The 20708-nt window shown below is 39.6% G+C and overlaps 1 protein-coding gene and 1 pseudogene across 1 annotated transcript; one reads left to right on the top strand and one right to left on the bottom strand.

Annotated features, from left to right (window-relative positions):
• Window positions 1–584: 584 nt before the first annotated feature.
• Window positions 585–2115, top strand: LOC101840722 (annotated as a pseudogene).
• An 8126-nt stretch (window positions 2116–10241) lies between these two features.
• Smr3a (submaxillary gland androgen regulated protein 3A) lies at window positions 10242–17011 on the bottom strand. Its single transcript, XM_040746601.1, has 3 exons — window positions 16919–17011; window positions 15600–15666; window positions 10242–10759 (listed from the first exon to the last, which is right to left on the bottom strand). The coding sequence occupies exons 2-3, from the start codon at window positions 15651–15653 to the stop codon at window positions 10364–10366; spliced, it is 450 nt and encodes a 149-aa protein (XP_040602535.1). The 5' UTR covers window positions 15654–15666; window positions 16919–17011; the 3' UTR covers window positions 10242–10363.
• Window positions 17012–20708: the final 3697 nt, after the last annotated feature.

The following is a 20708-nucleotide window of genomic DNA, read 5'->3' as shown; positions in this document are numbered from 1 at the left end:
CACCTTTTTGACATTCTTTTCTTTTTTTATTTAAATTAGGAACAAGCTTGCTTCACATGTCAATCCCAGCTCCTTCTCTCTCCCCTCCACCCCTGCCCCCTCACCAGGGCCCCCAGCCCCCTACCTAATCCCCACTCTGATCCCCAGCAAGGGTGAGACCCTCCATGAGGGACCTCCAGAGTCAGACATTGTTTTCTATAAAGTTCACTATTGAGAATTATACCATCTAACTACCCACACACAAAAAATACTATAATGTTTTAAGCAAGCTTGCAGTTTTGTGTTGAGCCACATTCATTGCTGTCCAGGTGTTGCTTGTTAGTTGGACATGAATGTTAGAGGACATGAGGGTGGGTGGAAGGTCAATTGTAGGGAGGTCTCTGTCCATGCAGCTTCCCAGTGGTCATTCCAGTGAGCCAGCTACAATAGGTTGGAATGACTTTTCTAGTTTGTTGTTGGCTGTTCCTGTCTCCCTAGGAGGAGGCAAGAAACAAGCCCTGGAGCTAGATTGGGTGCCAGAGCCTCCTCTGCCCTGGCTATTTGCTGCTGAGCAGGGAGAGCAAGACGGGGCCACTGGGGCCACCATGGAACCTGACTACGTGATTGAGGACAAGAACATTGAGCTCATGGATGAAAATTTATACTGCTTAATGCTAGGATTGCTGGGTGGGTTTGCTTGAAAATTGAGCCCAGGACCTGTGCCTGCCAGAACACTTAATTATGGAAGATCAAAATGAAAATGAGTCCCCAAAGAAAAGTGCTCTTTGGCAGATAAGTAATGGAACATCATCTGTGATTGTCTCCAGAAAGAAGCCATCAGAGTGGCTAACAGGAAGAAAGGACTTGTCCATTAAGTACTTTGCCCAGTGGTCTGAGTCAGATCAGGTGGAATTTGTGGAACGCCTTATCTCAAGAATGTGCCATTGTCAGCATGGACTCACTAACTCTTACTTGAAGCCCATGCTGCAGCAGGATTTTATCACCGCGCAGCCAGAACAAGGCTTAGATCACATAGCAGAAAACATCCTTTCCTATGTGGATGCCAGGTCTCTGTGTGCAGCAGAGCTGGTGTGTAAAGAATGGCAGCGAGTGATCTCTGAAGGGATGCTGTGGAAGAAGCTGATTGAAAGGATGGTGTCCACTGACCCTCTCTGGAAGGGCCTTTCAGAAAGAAGAGGGGGAGATCAGTACCTGTTTAAAAAAAAAAGACCTACAGATGGTCCTCCCAATTCATTTTGGAGATCATTATACCCAAAGATTGTCCAGGACATAGAGACCATACAATCAAATTGGCAGTGTGGATGACATAAATTGCAGGGGATCCAGTGTTGCTCTGAAAATAGTGAAGGTGTTTACTGTTTGCAGTATGATGATGAGAAAATTATCAGTGGCCTCCTAGACAGCTCTATCAATATCTGGGATAAAACCTGCCTGGAATGTTTGAAAGTGCTAACAGGACACACTGGCTTTATCCTCTGTCTCCAGAATGACGAGGGAGTCATTGTAACTGGTTCTTCAGATTCGACAGTAAGAGTCCGAGATGTGAACATGGGAGCAATTCTCAACACACTCATCCATCACAATGAAGCTGTACTGCATTTACGTCTCAGCAATGGACTGATGGTGACTTGTTCCATGGTCTGTTCTATTGCTGTGTGGGACATGGCTTCTCCTACTGATATCACTTTATGTTGTGTCCTGGTTGGCCACCGTGCTGCTGTCAATGTAGTAGAATTTGATGATAAGCACATCGTGTCTGCTTCTGGAGACAGGGTCATTAAATTGTGGAGCATGAGAGCTTGTGAATTCATTCGTACTCTGAATGGACATAAGCGGGGCATCACCTGACTGAGGCACAGGGACCCGCTGATTGTTAGTGGATCATCAGATAACACCATCTGGCTATGGGTTATTGAATATGGTGCCTGTCTAAGAGTCCTAGAGGGGCATACTGAATTGGTCTGATGCATCCTTTTTGATACCAAGAGTATTGTCAGTGGGGCCTGTGATGGGAAGATTAAGTCTGGGACTTGCAAACTCCTCTTGACCCTCAGGCCCCGAGCAAGCACATTATATCTTCGTACCTTGGTAGAACACTCTGGACTACAGTTGTGATCATTGGGCACATGACTGACACCTGATTTGGTGTTACTCCATCTGTACCTGGTGATAATGGCTGACATCACAGTAGACAAAGCCTCATCATGTTGCCATTGTATAGTGAGAATTACAAAGCAGCACTGAAAATAATGAAACTAGGAATGTCTAACAGTAATATAGATAGATCAGTCTTCATCTTTGAACAGACTCAGCAAAGTCCTGTCACTTTGCTCACTAAATGATTGTTTACATGCTTGCTTAAGAAAACATGCCTCAATGTGATGTGCTAGACTTCATTGACTCCCCATGGGAAACCTTAAGCTCTCTGAGGAGTAGATGGAGGTGGGGTGGGGTGGGGGAAAGGTGGGAAAGCAGGTAGAGGGGAGAGAGTGGAAATTGGGATTGGCATGGAAAAATAAGAAAAGTTTCTTTTTTTTCTCCTTTCCTTACTTCCCCTCCCCTCCCTTCCCTTCTCCTTCTCCTCCCTCCTCACCCATCCTCCTGTTTTTAATCTTCTCCTGCCTCTACTTCCCAAATTCTGGGATCATGAGAAAGAATGCACTTGGCTTAAGCTTTCTTCTTTTCCATCCATCCATCCATCCATCCATCCATTTTTGTGTGTGTATGTACGAGGGTGCACAGGTGTGGTGACATGTGTGTGGAGGTCAGAGAATAACTTTCAGCAAACAGATCTCTGCTTCTGTTACAATGTTCACAGTCATCAAGATTTATGTCTACACCAAATTCACTAACATTATTCATTATAGAGAAATAAACCTATAGGAGATTGAGAAGTGAATAGGAATACAGTAACAAAATCAGACTACAATTCATCCTTCTCAGTCTGTGAACATTTAAGAAAAGAGTGAATGACAGAAGATAAAAATGATACCCGAATTCCTTCCGTTCACCCCCTCTTGGGTCTCCCAGGGAATGCAGCCAGGTCGACTTGCCCCCAATGATCAAGCAACCAGGAGCCTGCACAGAGAGCAGGTCTACTCCTGCCCCCACTCAGGACAGAGGGCAGAGGGCAGAGGTGAGCTCCAGGTCCCTATCTTGGACCTGAATTCCTCCAGCTTGCTATCTCTTGGAGTTCCTGGCCTGTGGACTGCAGCCAGGGTGACTGGACCCCAGACTAAGCGACAAGGAGCCTGCAGAGAGAGCCTGTCTATTCTTGCCCACACTCAGGGCAGAGGGCAGAGGACAGAGAGCAGAGGTCAGAGAGTATTGTATTTGCTTGCAGCCACTGAAAAGGAACCCTGGTTGCCTACCCGCCAAGAGAGGAAGATGCTCTTTCTGTACCCACTGGAAGAAGTGTTGGAAAAAAAGACAATACAAGAACACACTCAGAAACAGAAAAACAAATATGATACCACCAGAGTCTAGAGATTCTATACCAGCAAGACCTGAATGCCCCAATGGAGATGAAGCAGAAGGGAATGACCTTATAAACACCTTCATGAAAATGATAGAGGCCCTCAAAGAGGATATGAGAAAATCCCTTAAAGAAATGGAAGAAACACAAACCAAAAATGCAGCAAATTGAAGAAACCCCCCCAAAATGCAAGAAATGGAATAAAAAACAAACCAAAAAAATCCAACAAATGCAAGAAAGGGAGGAAAACACAAAGCAAAAATTACAAGAAGCAATTCAAACAGTGCAAGGGCTGAAAGCTGAAATAGAGACAATAAAAAACACAGTCTGAAGGAATGTTGGAAATAGAAAAACTGTGGAAATGGTCAGGTACTACAGATGCAAGCATAACCAACAGAATATAAGAGATGGAAGAGAGAATCTCAAGTGTTGAAGACACACTAGGAGAAATAGATTTATCGACCAAAGAATATCTTAAGTCCAACAAATCCTTAACACAATATATCCAGGAAATATGAGACACTGTGAAAAGACCAAACCTAAGAATAATAGGTATAGAAGAAGGTGAAGAAACCCATCTCAATGGGGCAGAAAACATATTCAACAAAATCATAGAAGAAAACTTTACAAACCTAAAGAAAGACATGCCAATAAAGGTATAAGAAGCTTACAGAACACCAAATAGAGTGAACCACAAAAAAGTTCCCTTGCCACATAATAATCAAGATCCCAATCATACAGAATAAAGAAAGAATACTTAGAGCAGCTAAGGAAAAAGGTGAAGTACCTTATAAAAGCAAACCTATCAGAATTAAACCTGACTTCTCCATGGAAACTCTGAAATCCAGAAGGTCCTGGATAAATATTCTATCAACACTAAGAGACCACAGATGCCAGCCCAGACTACTATACCCATAAAAGCTTTCAATCACTACAGATGGAGAAAAAAATATTTCATGGCAAAGCCAGATTTAAACAATACGTATTGACTGACCCAGCCCTACATAAGGTTCTGGAAGGAAAACTCCAATCCAAGGAAGCTAACTACAACCAGAAAAACATAAGCAATAGATAATCCCACTTTACCAACAGCCAAAAGAGAAAAGGGTAGGAATCTACATACAATTCCACCACCACCAACCATTCCAAAACAAACAAGAATGAGTAAACAATGGTCATTAATATTCCTCAATATTAATGGTTTTAACTAGTCCATAAAAAGGCACAGGCTAACAGAATGTGTTCAAAGACAGAATCAATCCATCCTTCTGCCGCATACAAGAAACACACCTACGCTTCAAAGATAGAAGTTACCTCAGAGTTAAAGGTTGGGAAAAGATTTTCCAATTAAATGAACCCAAGAATCAAGCAGGGGTAGCAATCCTAATACCTAACAAACTAGACTTTAAACTGAAATCAATCAAAAGAGATGAATGGGGTCATTTCATACTCATCACAGGAGAAATCCACCATGATGAAGTCTCAATTCTGAACATCTATGCCCCAAACACAAAGGTGCCCATGTTTGTAAAAGAAACATTACTAAAACTCAAACAACACATAAAACCTCACACACTTATAGTGGGAAACTTCAACACCCTACTCTCAACTAGACAGGACTACCAGACAGGATTAACAAAGAAACAAAGGAACTAATAGAAGTCATGACCCAATTGGGTTTAACAGGCCTCTATAGAACATTCCAACCAAACACAATAGAATGTACCTTCTTCTCAGTACCACATAGAACCTTCAACATAGCAAACCTCAATAGGCACAAAAAAACTAGAATAACTCCACGTGTCTTATCAGACCACTATGCTTATGCTTTGAAGTTAGAATTCAACAACAATGGAATCTTGAAATTTGCAGGCAAATGGATGGCACTAGAAGAAACCATCTGAGTGAGGCAACCCAGTCACAAAAACACAAACATGGTATGTACTCACTCATATATGGATTTTAGACTCGGATCAGGGGAGTGCCAGCTTACAATCCCACTGCCAGAGAATCTAGGAAACAGGAAGGACCTTAATAGAGATATACATAGCACTCCCGGGAAGGTGGAAATGAGGCAAGATTTCCTGAGCAGATTGGCAGTATGGGTGGGAGGGGAGAGGGAGCCAGAAAAAAAGAGAGGGGGAGAAAAGGAGGGGAGAAGAGGACATGGGGGAGCAGGAAGATTGAGTTGGAGGAAGAATAGAGGAGAACAGAATGAGAGATAGCATAATAGAGGGAGTCATTCTAGGTTTAGGGGGAGATCTGGCACTAGTAAGATTTCCAGAGATCTACAAGGGTGACATCAACTGGCAAACTAAGCAATGGTGGAGAGACTACCTTAAATGCCTCTCCCTGATAATGGTTTTTATGACTATCTTATATACCATCCTAGAATCTCCATACAGTGACAGATGGAAGCAGAGGCAGGCACCCACAGCTAAACACTGAACTGAACTCCTGGAACCCAGTGACAGAGAGGGAGGAGCGATGAGCAATGGGGTCAAACTGGGCTGGAGTAACCCAGAGAAACAACTGCCTTGAAGAAGTGGGAGATCTTGGACCCCATACTGATGACTGAGAAGCTAGTATGGGACTTATCCAGACCCCCTGAATGTGGGTGTCATTGAGGAGGACTAGGCAATCCATGGGGCTTTGTGTAATAGATCAGTATATATCCCTGGCACATAAATGAACTTTGGGCACCCATGCCACAATGAGGGATTCTCTCTCAATCTGTAAACTTTGGGGAGGTCCTAGACCCTCCCCTCCTCCCCCCAACCCCCCCCCCGTTATCCCCTCATTCCCCCAGGCAGGGTGAGGCCCTCCATGGGGGTGTCCATAGTCTGTCATTTCATATAGGGCAGGGCCTAGACCCTTCCCCAAGAGTTCAGGGTGAGAGTGCACCTCACATTGTTCTAATGGAGTCCAAAGTCCGTGTGTATACTTGGGATGGGCACTGATCTACTGCCCAAGGCTCAATAGATTCCCTAGGCCTCCTCACTGACACCCAGATTCAGGGGGTCTTGATCAGTCCCATGCTGGATTCCCAGGCTGATGCCTTGGATTCAAGAGTTAAACTTTGTCAGGTCAGCTGTTTCTGGGCGTTAAACCAGCCCAGTCTTAATCCCTTTGATCATCAGTCCTCCCTCTCTGTTACTGGCTTTCTTGAGTTCAGCTCAGTACTTAACCAAGGGAGTCTGCCTCTTCTTTGATCAGCCACTAAATGAAGTTTCTGTTTCCCAGACTCTCTGGCCATAGGATTGTAGGCTGGCACTCCCCAGATCTATGTCTAAAATCCATATATGAGAGAGTACATGCCATGTTTCTCTTTTTGTGACTGGGTTACCTCACTCAGGATGGTTTCTTCTAGTGTCATCCATTTGCCTGCGAATCTCAGGATTCCATTATTTTTTTCTGCTGAATAGTACTCCATTGTGTAGATGTACCACATTTTCTCTATCCACTTTTCGGTTGAGGGACATCTAGGTTGCTTCCAAGTTCTGGCTATTACAAATAAAGCTGCTATGAACATAGTGGAACAGACATCTTTGTTGTATGAATGGGCATCTTTTGGATATATGCCTAAGAGTGGAGTTGCTGGGTCTTGTGGTAGGTTTATTTCCATTTTTTTGAGGAATCTCCATACTGATTTCCAAAGTGGCTGAACCAGTTGGCACTCCCACCAGCAATGGAGGAGTGTCCCCCTTTCACCACATCCTCTCCAGCATAAATTGTCATTGGTGTTTTTGATTTTAGCCATTCTGACAGGAGTGAGATGGTATCTCAGAGTTGTTTTGATTTGCATTTTCCGGATGGCTAAGGATGTTGAGCACTTTCTTAAGTGCCTCTCAGCCATTTTAGACTCCTCTATTGAAAACTCTCTATTTAGTTCTACAGCCCACTTTTTAATTGGGTCCTTTGATGTTTTGGAGACTTGTTTCTTGAGTTCTTTGTAAATGTTGGAGATCAACCCTCTGTCCGATGTGGGATTAGTGAATATTTTTTTCCCATTCTGTGGGCTGCCTTTTTGTCTTGCTGACTGTGTCCTTTGCCTTACAGAAGCTTCTCAGTTTCAGTAGGTCCCATTTATTAATTGTTGATCTCACTGTCTGTGCTACTGGTGTTATGTTCAGGAAGCTGTCTCCTGTACCAATTCGTTCAAGGGTACCACCCACTTTCTCTTCTAAGAGGTTCAGTGTGGCTGGATTTATGAAAAGGGGGACATAACAACAGACTCTGAGGAAATCCAGAGAATCATTAGGTCATACTTTGAAAACCTGTACTCCACAAAATTCGAAAATTTAAAGGAAATGGATGACTTCCTGGATAGCTATCACTTGCCAAAACTAAATCAAGAATAGATAAGCAATTTAAATAGACCTATAACCCCTATGGAAATAGAAGCAGTCATCAAAAGTCTCCCAACCAAAAAAAGTCCAGGTCCAGATGGCCTCAGTGCAGAATTCTACCAGAAATTCAAAGAACAGCTTATACCAATTCTTCTGAAAGTGTTCCACACAATAGAAGCAGAAGGGTCTTTGCCAAAATCTTTCTATGAGGCTTCAATAACCTTGATCCCCAAGCCACACAAAGATACAACTAAGAAAGAGAACTTCAGACCAACATCCCTCATGAACATTGATGCAAAAATACTCAATAAAATACTGGCAAATCGGATCCAAGAACACATCAAAACAATCATTCACCACGATCAAGTAGGTTTCATCCAAGGGATGCAGGGATGGTTCAACATACGAAAATCCATCAACGTAATCCACCATATAAACAAGCTGAAAAACAAAAATCACATGATCATCTCACTATATGCTGAAAAAGCCTTTGACAAAATCCAACACCCCTTCATGATAAAGGTCTTGGAGAGATCTGGGATAACAGGGACATACTTAAACATAATAAAAGCTATATACAGTAAACCAACGGCCAGCATCAAACTAAATGGACAGAAACTCAATGCAATTCCTCTAAAATCAGGAACAAAACAAGGCTGTCCACTCTCTCCATACCTTTTCAACATGGTACTTGAAGTTCTAGCTATTGCCATACGACAACAAAGGGGGATCAAGGGGATACAAATTGGGAAGGAAGAGTTCAAACTTTCACTGTTTGCAGATGATATGATAGTTTACATCAATGACCCAAAAGAACTCTACCAGGGAACTCTTACAGCTGATTAACAACTTCAGCAAAGTGGCAGGCTACAAGATCAACTCAAGAAAATCAGTAGCCCTACTATATACAGATGATAAAAGGGCTGAAAGGGAAATCAGAGAAACATCTCCCTTTACAATTGCCACAAACAATATAAAATACCTTGGGGTAACGCTAACCAAACAAGTGAAAGACCTGTATCGTAAGAACTTTGAATCTTTAAAGAAAGAAATTAAAGAAGCCCTCAGAAAATGGAAAGATCTCCCATGCTCTTGGATAGGTAGGATCAATGTAGTAAAAATGGCAATCCTGCCAAAAGCAATCTACAGATTCAATGCAATCCCTATTAAAATCCCAGCACAATTCTTCACAGACCTTGAAAGAACAATAATCAATTTTGTATGGAAAAATAACGACCCAGCATAGCCAAAACAACCCTGTTCAACAAGGCAACGTCCGGAGGCATCACCACCCCTGACCTCAAACTCTATTATAGAGCTATAGTCCTGAAAACAGCTTGGTATTGGTACAAAAATAGACAGGTAGACCAATGGAATCGAATTGAAAACCCGGGTATTAACCCACACACGTACGAACATCTGATCTTTGACAAAGAAGCTAAAAATATACAATGGAATAAAGAAAGCATCTTCAACAAATGGTGCTGGCATAACTGGAGACTGGCATGTAGAAGAATGCGGATCGATCCATGTTTATCGCCATGCACAAAACTTAAGTCCAAATGGATCAAAGACCTCAACATTCACATTATTTCTAAGGCATCTAAGAAAAGATTTTTTAAAATAAAAAAAAGACAAAAAGAAAAAATCTTGAAAAAAAAACAAAACAAGCAAACTCTTTTACAGTGAATCTAAATTCTTGTTTTAATAACCTAGATTTAACAGACCATCTAATTGTTTTTGATTTTTTTGGGTGTGGGGGTGAGAGGCTATGTCCTTGATCCAAGCACTTTTCCCTGTGTCTATTGATGTTATCCGGGTCTAAACAACTATCTCTCACCAAAAGTTTTGGTAGAGTTCCCACTTTTTCTTTTTGAGACAGGATCTTGCTGTTTTTTTGTTTTGTTTTGTTTTTTACTACTTTGAAACTTTCTGTCTTATTCTTCCAAAAGCATGTTTTATAAGTATGTGGTACCATGCCTGTTTACCCTTCATTCTTGCACTACTCATAGTTAATCAATGCTAAAAATCAAATGTCTTATATATCCTCTATCCCTGTACCAATGTCAGTGTTCTTAGGATTCTTCTAGAATATATATATATATATGTATATATATTTTTAAATGTTTTTTTATGAAAGGTTGTTTGAATCACTGAATGTAGAATCTACCTGGGGTCAAAAATAATGATGACATAGTTCCCATGAATTTTCAGGATTGAATACTTTCAATGTATGCTAACATGTTCTGTGAATTGTAATTATTTGACAATGACAATTGAAACTTATCTATTCATCTATGTTCACAATTCTATGCTATATGTTCAGGTATTATATTTCCCCCAGTGACCAGTTTGCCACATGGTACAAAATTAGGTTTCTGGAATGATTACTTTTATTCAAGTGACACAGTAGATGGTGTGGTAATTGCTCTGATGACAACAATAGATGCTTTTAATGCTGCTCAGCTCTTTATTTTCATTTTGCATAATGCTTGGGAATGAGTTAATTCTTAAAGATTTCACAGTGCTTTGGAGCATGTCACCCTAACTGCCAAAGGTCAATTAATCTTTGCCACCATCTCAGAAAATCATCAGTGGAATTTGAGGCAGTAGCAGTAGTTAGGGAGATATTGGCACTAGGTGTTGTATTTGCTTGTATTGGGGGAGGAGGTGGAGTAGGAGTGAGAGGAGGATTGATCGGAGGTCTGGGATGTGGAGGTCTTGGTATGGAAGGTGGATATGGACCAAAGGGTGGAGGAGGCCGTGGTCCAACAAATCCAGGAACAAAGGGAGGAGAGGGTGGTCTAGGATGTCCTGGATAAAGTAGAGGAGGGGATGGTCTACCAAATCCTGGACCAAAGGGACCAGGAGGAGGAGGAGGCGGTGGTCCTCTGGGATCATATTGTCCTCTAGGGCCTCTGTGACACTCACCAGACTGCGGGAGAAAGGAAATACATAATTATAAACTTGATATTTCAGAAAACTATCAGTACATACACTTTCTGGTATGGGTTGAATTTAAGGATGGTCCATAATAGTCCCACTCTCCAAAGACAATTGCTGGCCTGATTTTATCACCTATGTTCTTCTTTAGTTTTATAATGCGGGAGGCAGAAGAGGCTAGAGATTTCATATTATACCAAATTGTCTATTAACTTTTAATAAAGATTCTCTGTATTGGAGAGAAACATGAGGCAATGAGGCCATATTAGATCAGAGTGGCCTCTGTCTCAGGGCCAGAATGAAAGCAGAGAATCGTCTCATAGCGATTTTCTAGTGTCCTTTTCTGTATCTATTATAGCCATGGTTTCAGTACATACATTTAAGATTTAGATGTTAGGATCTAAGAGAATAAATGGTATTTGTTTTACTGAGCATGGGTTAGTGTATTTTTGAAACTATCTAGTTTCATTTATTTTTCTGAAACTTCCTTCCTTCCTTTCATTCTTTCTTTTTTTCTAAGACAGGGTTTCTCTATATTGCTTTGGAGCCTGTCCTGGAATTCATTCTGTAGAACAGGCTGGCTTCTAACTCACAGAGGTCCACTTGGCTCTGCTTCCTGAGTGCTGGAATTAAAGGCGTGAGCCACCAACGCCTGGCTCCTGAAGTTTTCATATTTTATTTTCTTTTAAGGTTGGAAAATAAACTTTAAGGGAGAATGTTGGGAACATAATAGAACAAAGAATAAGGACTAATTCTGACTACAAAAGGGAAAGTGAGAGCAGGAACTGGGGTAGGGGAAAATCCACTCAAATGGAATATGAAAATCATACATGAAAAGTATTTACTTTATGTTAATTAAAATATTAATAAACAAATTTGAGGGCATTCAAGTGATATACAATTTTTTAATGTAGCAATAGATAACTGTTATACTTTTCCCAGTCAAAAATACTGAAAGTTGATAAAAATGTTTCCCTCTTTGTTCTGAATATACAGCTTCTTGATGAAAGCTAAGATGATATTGAAGGGAAAGAAAATGCTATGAATATTATTTGTAATAGCCAGAACTTGGAAGCAACCTAGATGTCCCTCACCCGAAGAATGGATAGAGAAAATGTGGTACATCTACACAATGGAGTACTATTCAGCAGAAAAAAATAATGGAATCATGAGATTCGCAGGCAAATGGATGACACTAGAAGAAACCATCCTGAGTGAGGTAACCCAGTCACAAAAAGAGAAACATGGCATGTACTCTCTCATATATGGATTTTAGACATAGATCTGGGGAGTGCCAGCCTACAATCCTATTGCCAGAGTGTCTGGGAAACAGAAACTTCATTTACTGGCTGGTTAAGTACTGAGCTGAACTCAAGAAAGCCAGTATCAGAGAGGGAGGACTGATGATCAAAGGGATTAAGACTGGGCTGGTTGAACCCCCAGAAACAGCTGATCAGACAAAGGTTAACTCTTGAATCCCAGGCATCAGCCTGGGAATCCAGCATGGGACTGATCAAGACCCCCTGAATCTGGGTGTCAGTGAGGAGGCCTAGGTAATCTATTGAGCCTTGGACAGCAGATCAGTACCCATCCCAAGTATACACAGGGTCTCTGGACTCCCATAGAACAATGTGAGGTGCACTCTCACCCTGAACTCTTGGGGAAGGGTCTAGGCCCTGCCCTATATGAAATGACAGACTATGGACACCCCCATGGAGGGCCTCACCCTCCCTGGGGGAATGAGGGGATAACGGCGGGGGGGGGGATGGGGGGAGGGCATGGGAGGAGGGGAGGGAAAGGGAGAGGGACCTCGTACTGACTTGTGAAGCAATCTTGTTTCTTATCTAAATTTAAAATGGAAAATAAAAAAAATATTAATAAAAAAAAGAAAAAAAAAGAAAATGCTATGAACAAAAATCTTAAGTGTGGGTGTTAGTAGACCTGGTCAGTGACACCAATCGCAAAATGAAGTAGTTGCCCTACAGGATTAGGAAATGTCTGTCTTATTCATGAGCTTAGGGTTGTTCTAGGTTTTAATTCCAATAAATTGTGAATCATGCCATGGAGTTTGTACTTTTCAACATATGTTAGTGTAGCCATGGTAAGAGGTACAGATATGTTTAATGTGACTAGATAGAATGGGAAGCTACAAGACAAGGTGGCCAAAAAAAGCCAAAGTGAGGAAGACTAGTAGTCTCTGTAGTGTAAAGGTTATAGTTGGAGTCCTGCCTCTGTCATGTACAGACTGTGTGACTCTATATCATGTTTGAAACAACTCTGTTTCCACCTTTGGAAATTGACATTCATATGTGTTTCCACATCCTGGGGTCTGCCAGATGAGTTGTGGGATATTGTTAGTCATGCCTAAGGCCCTTTTCATGAAGTCATTTGCTATAAGCAATTTTATGTAGCAATTAAATAGAATGTCAAGGTAGTCCTTTCCTTGGTACAGTACTTGTTGAAAACTAAATACTTTTATTAACTATGTTAACATCCAGTTTAATTATTTTTCATAATGTATAACATTAAAGGAAAAAGAGCTGAAAGTTATTGTAGGAAAATGATGTGTTAGGGGTGCCTAGTTTTAGACAGATGAAAGGTTAAGAATTGCTTCACTGACAGGGAAGGATTTGAAATGAGGTCGGGAGACTATAAATCACAAAGGACCTTGCCAATTGGAGGGAAAGTATGCGTTACTTGTTCCACATTGCTGATTCTAAGTCGTTTGCTTGGAGCTGATGGCTTGCTAGGACACACTCATTTATATGCTGAGATATTTATTTAATTTGTTCATCTGACGAATTGCCCTTACTAATTTTAAATTTTAGGCATGCCCTAAGAAACTGTTCCCACAAGTTCAATTTCATGAACAATGGTAGAAAATGCCATAGGCAATGAATACAGAGGTTTATGATCTTCAACACTGCCTTGTAATCCTCAAGCTACTTGGTCTGCCTTCTCCAGTTTTATAGAGGCTTACACTATTTCATGTTGACACCATCTTTTTTTCACAGTTTTGTACCTCATCCTGAGCCTGCATATTTACCTGCAGATGCAGTACCTCTTCTGTCTTCTGTCACCAAGAGATTGCATCAGGTAAAAGTGAACTCCCTTCCCAGTCTATGCTATGCAGCCTTTAAAGTCACTAATGATTTCAGAGAACAACTTTTCCGTTGTTTTCTCAGGGACACACTTTTTTTTTTCTTTTACTTACTGTAACTTCATGTCCCTTCTTTTAACTAGCATGCTTCATTTAGAAAATGACCACCACCCATGTCCATTCACCAAATACCATCTCACAGCTTAGTGTCTGTCCCCTGCGTTCTGTTTATCCATTTCTCGACACCTCTCATCTCTTCTGATTCATTATTTGTATCATTGTAATGACTTTTTCATTTGACTTCATCATTCTATTTTTTTCTTCTCCATTAACTAAAGTGTGCAGAGGTTAAAGGCATCCCACAGAAAATGAACACTGCCTTGTATTATTCTGTACCGAAAAGCTTGTGCTAAAGAATCTATACTGTTGGCTTTTACTGTTACCTCCTTATTTCACTGGAACTTCACACCAAAGACAGTCAGATTTGTTAAATTCTCTCCCCTTGTCCCCTTGTATTTTTGTTTGACTTCTGCCCCTAACATGCCAGCACAAGTCCTTTATTGATATTATTAGTGAAATATAATATAATAAGGCACGTCTATAGGATCAGCGACCTCTCTGAGTTTTGCAGTTCATTGAATAATGGCAGACATTGGATGCATGGGGTTCCATTTCACAGGCATCTGATCATCCTGGGAGCAAGCTCAGGATTTTGGTTTTCATTGCCAAGGAATAACTTCTACGTGTGGAGAAATATTTCACGTTATTCGTATAGTTAATACAAATAAAGAATTAGTTGAAAATTCCTGTGTTTCCTCAGGACATCCTGATATTGACCTGAATATTAAATAGTGATAAACTTTCTTGGACATATCTATCATTTTTAATGTCTTAATCCACTCCCAGTGATTAGCTCCAATCACACTTGTGGCTTAAATTAGTGTATTTAAAAGTGATGAAAAGATTGTCCTAGGAAGAAAAACTATTCTGTAAAGGGGTCTGTAGTTGGAGATAATCTCTTTCATTTATGGTTCAAGAACAATATAGCTAAAGCACATATCCCTTGATATAGGCTTATAGTGCATTCTGGTTAGTAATAGACTATTTGTCACATTATCTTTTAGGTTTAAATGAGATAATATATAGAAAAAACTGAAAATTACATATAATAGATATTAAAGATGATTGGCAATTTCTCTGCTCTAATGAAAAATTATGCCTTCCCAACTGAAGGCAGCAATTTTTAATCATATTGAGTCTCATGGAACTAACTCATTGAAAGACTTATCCAATGTATACTACTACATTGAACTGCTTGTAGGATTAGAATTCTCACCAAATTAATTTTTATAAGGAAATGATTTTGTTTAGATAACATTACCTTTTAAAACAATAGCTCATTTTCCTCTTATATTCTGAGGACATGAATATGCTGAAGGCCAGCTTTAAGAACAGGCCAAGAAGAGCTACCTATGCAGTTGCTGGAGTATAGGAACACACAGGATTTGTCTGTGTAATAAATAATGTATATGTGTATAGATCTGAGCATCCAATATGTGATTACTAAACTAAACCTGAATTTCCAAGTGTAATTTAAAGTAGTAGAGTGGCATCTCATCTGTAATTTTCAGCTCCCACATATTAGAAAAGGCAGATAAATAATGTTTAAATGTCAGAAGTAAAAGTTAACAATAGAATATAAAGATGTATGGTAGGGATTAGTGATACTTACCAGGAAACATCCGATAAGAACCCAAAGGCTCAAGACCAAATACAGGGGTTTCATTTTTTGGTAGTTCCTGAAAGTAAGCACAGTGGCTGATTATTGTTCCTTTAAAAAACTAAGTGGCATTATTTGTGACTTGTCTCAAAACTTGGTGTATATGTAGTGCAGTGCATCTTAAAATAATTTTACTACTGTTATCTTGGACTCAATATTAGTGGGGTGGTATGGTCAGCTCATAACATTTGACTGTATAATGATGGAGCTGGTTTTTACATTTGGCTTGTGAGCTGATGCTGGAGAGAATTCCAGATATTTGTCCACGAAGACTCTGAGCAACAGAAGCTTCCCTCTTAGCAGTAATTGTCTCAAAATGGAATTTTCCAACTGTACTCTTATTTTTCTTAAAAAATGACATTCTACATCAGTAAATTTTTTATAAACTTCATGTTTGAGATATTACTACTAGAACTTGGTCATATTTAATTTCTTATTTCACCTAGCTGATAAGGAAGATGTTTTCCTGTTAGATACAAACATCAAACATCAAAGAATCACTTTATATACAGACTAGTTTTAACACTATGCTAAGTCATCTTAGTCCTTGATGAATGTTCTCAAATCTGCTTTCTAACATCCAGCTATGTTCCACCAATATCTAGGACAGAAGAAGACATCATTCTTTAACTCTATTTTCTTTTCAGTGTCTTAAATGTTGTGATGAATTTAAGGAGCCACCTTTCCTGATTTCCCCCTTCATATCACTGCACACAGTGACTTATCAGCTCCCACAGTCAACTCTGGTAATAGTGTAAATATGGCAGCTGAATAATGCAAACCTTGAAAAAAATCTTAGGAACAAATTTTCATTAGATATTATGAGTGTATGTGACCTATAGATTTTTCCTAAGATACAGTCCATGTGAAGCTTAAAAAAGACAACAAAATTAATTGTATGTAAATATATGTGTTAGAAATCGCTTTTAGAGTACATCTGAGAGAATCCCATCATTACGAATGGTAAGGAACCATAAGGTACAAGGAGGAGAAAGGGAGTTATGTACACTGCTGGATTCACTGTCTCAAATGATCTACATGAATAATTTTCTGTTACTTGAAAAAATTTTCAAAATGGTGATGCATTTTATGTCTTGTGGCTTCTTGTAGGTACTTATTCTTGCAGTGATGAAAAAGAACGTTCTATAAACCTTCCATTGAAATGCTAGATGAAAAAAGAATGTTCTATAAACCTTCCATTGAAATCCTATCACTGGAGCCAGGCAAAATTTAACGTCAAGTTAAAACTCTTAGTATTTCCAAGTGCCTACCTTGGGGAAGCTTCTCAGCCGATTACTCTGCTGGCCAGGAGGACACTGCTCAGTTATTCCTGAGTAGTGGAAGATGAAGAACAAAAGCCCAGAACTCTCAGCTCCTATATATACTGTAGTATAATTTCATTGGCAATAAAAGAAATGCAAGTAGGAAGATAGAGTAACTTCTTGGTTGATGCTTTACAGACAGGAAGCATCCTTGCCAATTTGGCAGTGTGATTCTGCTTTCTTTCATTTCCAAATCCACTCAGTTTCTCAGTGTGTGAGGCTTCCTCAGGAAGATGTACAGTGAGTCAAAATGTGCTTTTGTTTCAGGACAAGTAAGTGGGACCTGTGGAGCACACTGTCTATTTTAAGAAAAAGAAATGAATTTTTTATTCTGATTATTTTTATAGATCATTTTTTATTATGTATTTGTCTCATTGTATTCCATTTCACCTTAAAAATAAATGTTATGTGGGAGTATAAATATTTAAAAAATTGAATTCTCATGTGATCTTGAGAGACTATTTAGGGCAAAAAATGTGAGTGCGAATTAAAAATCACTCTTGAATAGATGTTTCTAAATAACACACACACACACACACACACACACACACACACACACACACACACACATACTCACTCCCAAGCTATCATGCTAATGACTTTCTAAAATAAATGAATTACCTCCTTAGATGTCCTAGATTTCAATTCTAAGTTTTAATCTGAAATAATGAAGTTGTATCAGAACTTTTATTTACAAATTTCTACAAATCTAGCTTCATGTATTATTTCTCACATTTAAACAGCACTGACTTAGTGGAACAACTTTTGCTAAGTGCTGGGGAATGGATCCAGAACTTTGCATTTCCCCCTGGATTTGATTCTTTTCATTTGTTTGTTGTCATTTATTTCCTTTTTAAATTTGGGATAGTGTGTCATTAAAATTCTCTGACTGACTCTCTATAGTTAGGTGGTCCTTGAACTAACAATGCCTTCTGAGTGGCCATGATTGCAGGTTTGTTCCACCAAATCAAGCTGAGCAAATGATTTTAAAGGATTGAAAACACATACACACACACACACACACATACCAGAAAACAACAACAGCAACCAACCAACCAACCAACCAACCAAACAAACAAACAAACAAAAAACCCCAGGTACTTTGTTTGGGATTTTGATTTAAGTACTGGGAATAGCACAGATGGAGAGGAGAATAGTAGAAATCTTGTGTAGTTTCTTAAATTTCATATTTTATCTCTCTTGCATATTGTTATTCTTATATATTTACATTCTTTTTCCCTTATTTTTCCTCCTCCCTCAATTCCTCCCAGGTCCTCCTCACCTCCCTAGACCCTCAACTTCATGCTGTTTTTCTTTCTCTAAAGCAAACAACCAAACAATCAAAACAACAACAATTAGACACCCCTCAAAAACCCAAACTATAATATGATCAAAATAAACAAACAAAAGATCCATCAGACAAAAAAAGACCAAATAAAGAAAACACTAAACAAAGCTAGATGAGACAAAAAGTCTACAAAATAACACTAAGTTAGCTTTGTGTTGTCAAGTTACTTCTGGGGATTGGAACTGCCCTGAAATGTGGCTCATACACCCAGTGACCCACAATTAGAGAAACTATTTTTTATCTTTCCATCAGGTATTCATTGCAGATAGCTTCTTCATTAGGGTTGGGAGCTCAACTCTACTTCACTCTCTCAGTGCATGGATTCCACCCAGGTTGATCCTGTGTAAGCCTTGCTTGTGTTATCTTGAGCAGGCCTGTTGTATGCAGAAGACTCTGTTTTCTTGGAGTCATCAATCCCTCTGGCTCTTGCTGTCTCTTCTGTATGGATCCCTGAGTCTTGATGGGAGTGCTCTGATGAAGACATCCCACTCAGGACTGAGTACTCTGAAGTTTCTCATTCTTTGCACATTGCCCAGTTCTGAGTCTCTGAGTTTAAATCTATTGCAAGATGATGCATCTCTGATAAGACCTGAGTGAGGCACTCGCCTATTGGTACACCAGTATGTCATTAGCAGTGTTTTTCTTGCTGTGCTTCTGTATCAGAACTAGATTTTCCCCTAGGACCATGGCCTATCTAATCTCAGGTTCAGTTTAATGGACTGGGCCTTACATCCAGTGAGAAAGTAGTTCCTTACTCCCGTAATATTTGTGCCAGGATGACACCAATATATCTTGCAGGCAAGTCTCTGTTACATATCCCAGTGTTTGTAGCTAGGAGATACAGATGGTTACTTTTCTTTCTAGCAGTACACAAAGCATCTTCCAACATCAGGAAAACTAGGCAGTGTGGGTGAAACTTCTAGTTAGTTACCAGCTTGTCTTCTCTGTTTTTGATGACATAATTAAATGTTCCCTTCAGCAGTAGGGCCTTATTGTCAGGTTGTGGAGAGTAACCAGTAAGTAGCCTTGGAAATACCCTGTGATGTTTGTGAGTCTCCATAAGGCCCCAACATATTGTGACTCAATACTGGCAATGGGGGTTTTACTTAATGGCACAGTATCTCCAGCTGGGCATTGTCTCTATTATTTGGTGCCTCCATTTATATTGCTTTCATATAGGTATACATTTTAGGAAGCTTCTACACTGGTAGGTTTCCATATGGGTTTTAAATGCCTTCATTAGTCAACCCTCTTTTCTCCTTCCCTTTCATTCCATTTCCTATTTAATTCTATTGGTTCAGGCTTCCTTTGCCTCTCCATAACAATACATTTTATTTCCTCTTCCTTGGGAGATCCTCCCTCACCCCTTGTTTAAATTCTTTAAAAGGCCCCTATGAAAAATACTAAAGGAAGATATACAACAAGTTGTGTTTAGAAGTTTAGAAATTTCCATTATTAACTTGAGGAATTTACATGAAAATTTGATGACATGAAGCTTTTAATTTGGGGGGAATTTAACAGAAGTATTTTTACTTAATAATTGAATGAAAAGTACAGCTTTGTAGTTTTTGTTAATCCACATTTTATTGTCTTCTCCCTTAAATATTGGAACCCTAACATGCTCCATGTCTCCTCTCGAATTGAAGTAAGCGGCATACATCCAGTAGCATTATAGTGGCTGGGTTGTATGAATCTTATGTGACACGTTTCCCCATCTGACTGTGCCTGAATCTCTTCTTTTCAAAAATGTATCACTGAATTTTTGTCCTCTGTGTAGTCCTAATTTTCTTCTCTTATTCAGTATCTATATACTACATAGTTGGTGCAAAATATAGAGTAGTTACATCAAATGTGAAGCCTGAGAGCTGAAAAATATTTTGTATGAATAAGCATGATTCGATGCCTGTTATAAATGACCTCTTTCAATGTTTGTGTTCCTGGAGCATCAATGCCTTTCAAAATACTCTAGCAATGTAAAACAGTATAAAAGTTTTCAGACCTTCATCTTATCTGTCACTGAGCAGTCAGAGGCCTAACACCACTGAGGATGGCTCTTTGCCAGAGTTAACACCAAAATCACATTTCCTTTGACAGTTCAGTCTGTTGCAGGATCAATAACTCTTTCTCTTTTGATGTTCACGGAGTTATTAGCCAAGTGTTTTAAGTCAGGTGTGATGTACATTGGAATGGATCATTGCTTCTAAGGAAAGGAAGTTTAACTCTGTCAAGACCGATGATTTCTGATAGAGCTTGTAGTCTAAAAGTATTAGAGCAGCACAAACAGCAGAAGCCCATGCCTACCAAGACACAAGGATCACTCAAGCTAATCTTTAATTAATTCATGGCTTTCAAAGATTGGGCCAATATTTTCTTTTTTAATTTTTTATATTT

The sequence above is a fragment of the Mesocricetus auratus genome, unplaced genomic scaffold (assembly GCF_017639785.1).
Source record: "Mesocricetus auratus isolate SY011 unplaced genomic scaffold, BCM_Maur_2.0 Super-Scaffold_100006, whole genome shotgun sequence".
NCBI classification, from domain to species: domain Eukaryota; kingdom Metazoa; phylum Chordata; class Mammalia; order Rodentia; family Cricetidae; genus Mesocricetus; species Mesocricetus auratus.
The sequence above is the reverse complement of the archived record's forward strand: the minus strand, read 5'-3'. Positions and strand labels throughout refer to the sequence as shown.

Coding starts and splice junctions, on each gene's coding strand:
- Smr3a (XM_040746601.1), bottom strand. CDS start 15,653: ATGAAACCCCTGTATTTGGTCTTGAGCCTTTGGGTTCTTATCGGATGT. Junction 10,760..15,599: donor TTCTTATCGGATGTTTCCTG/GTAAGTATCACT, acceptor TTTCTCCCGCAG/TCTGGTGAGTGTCACAGAGG.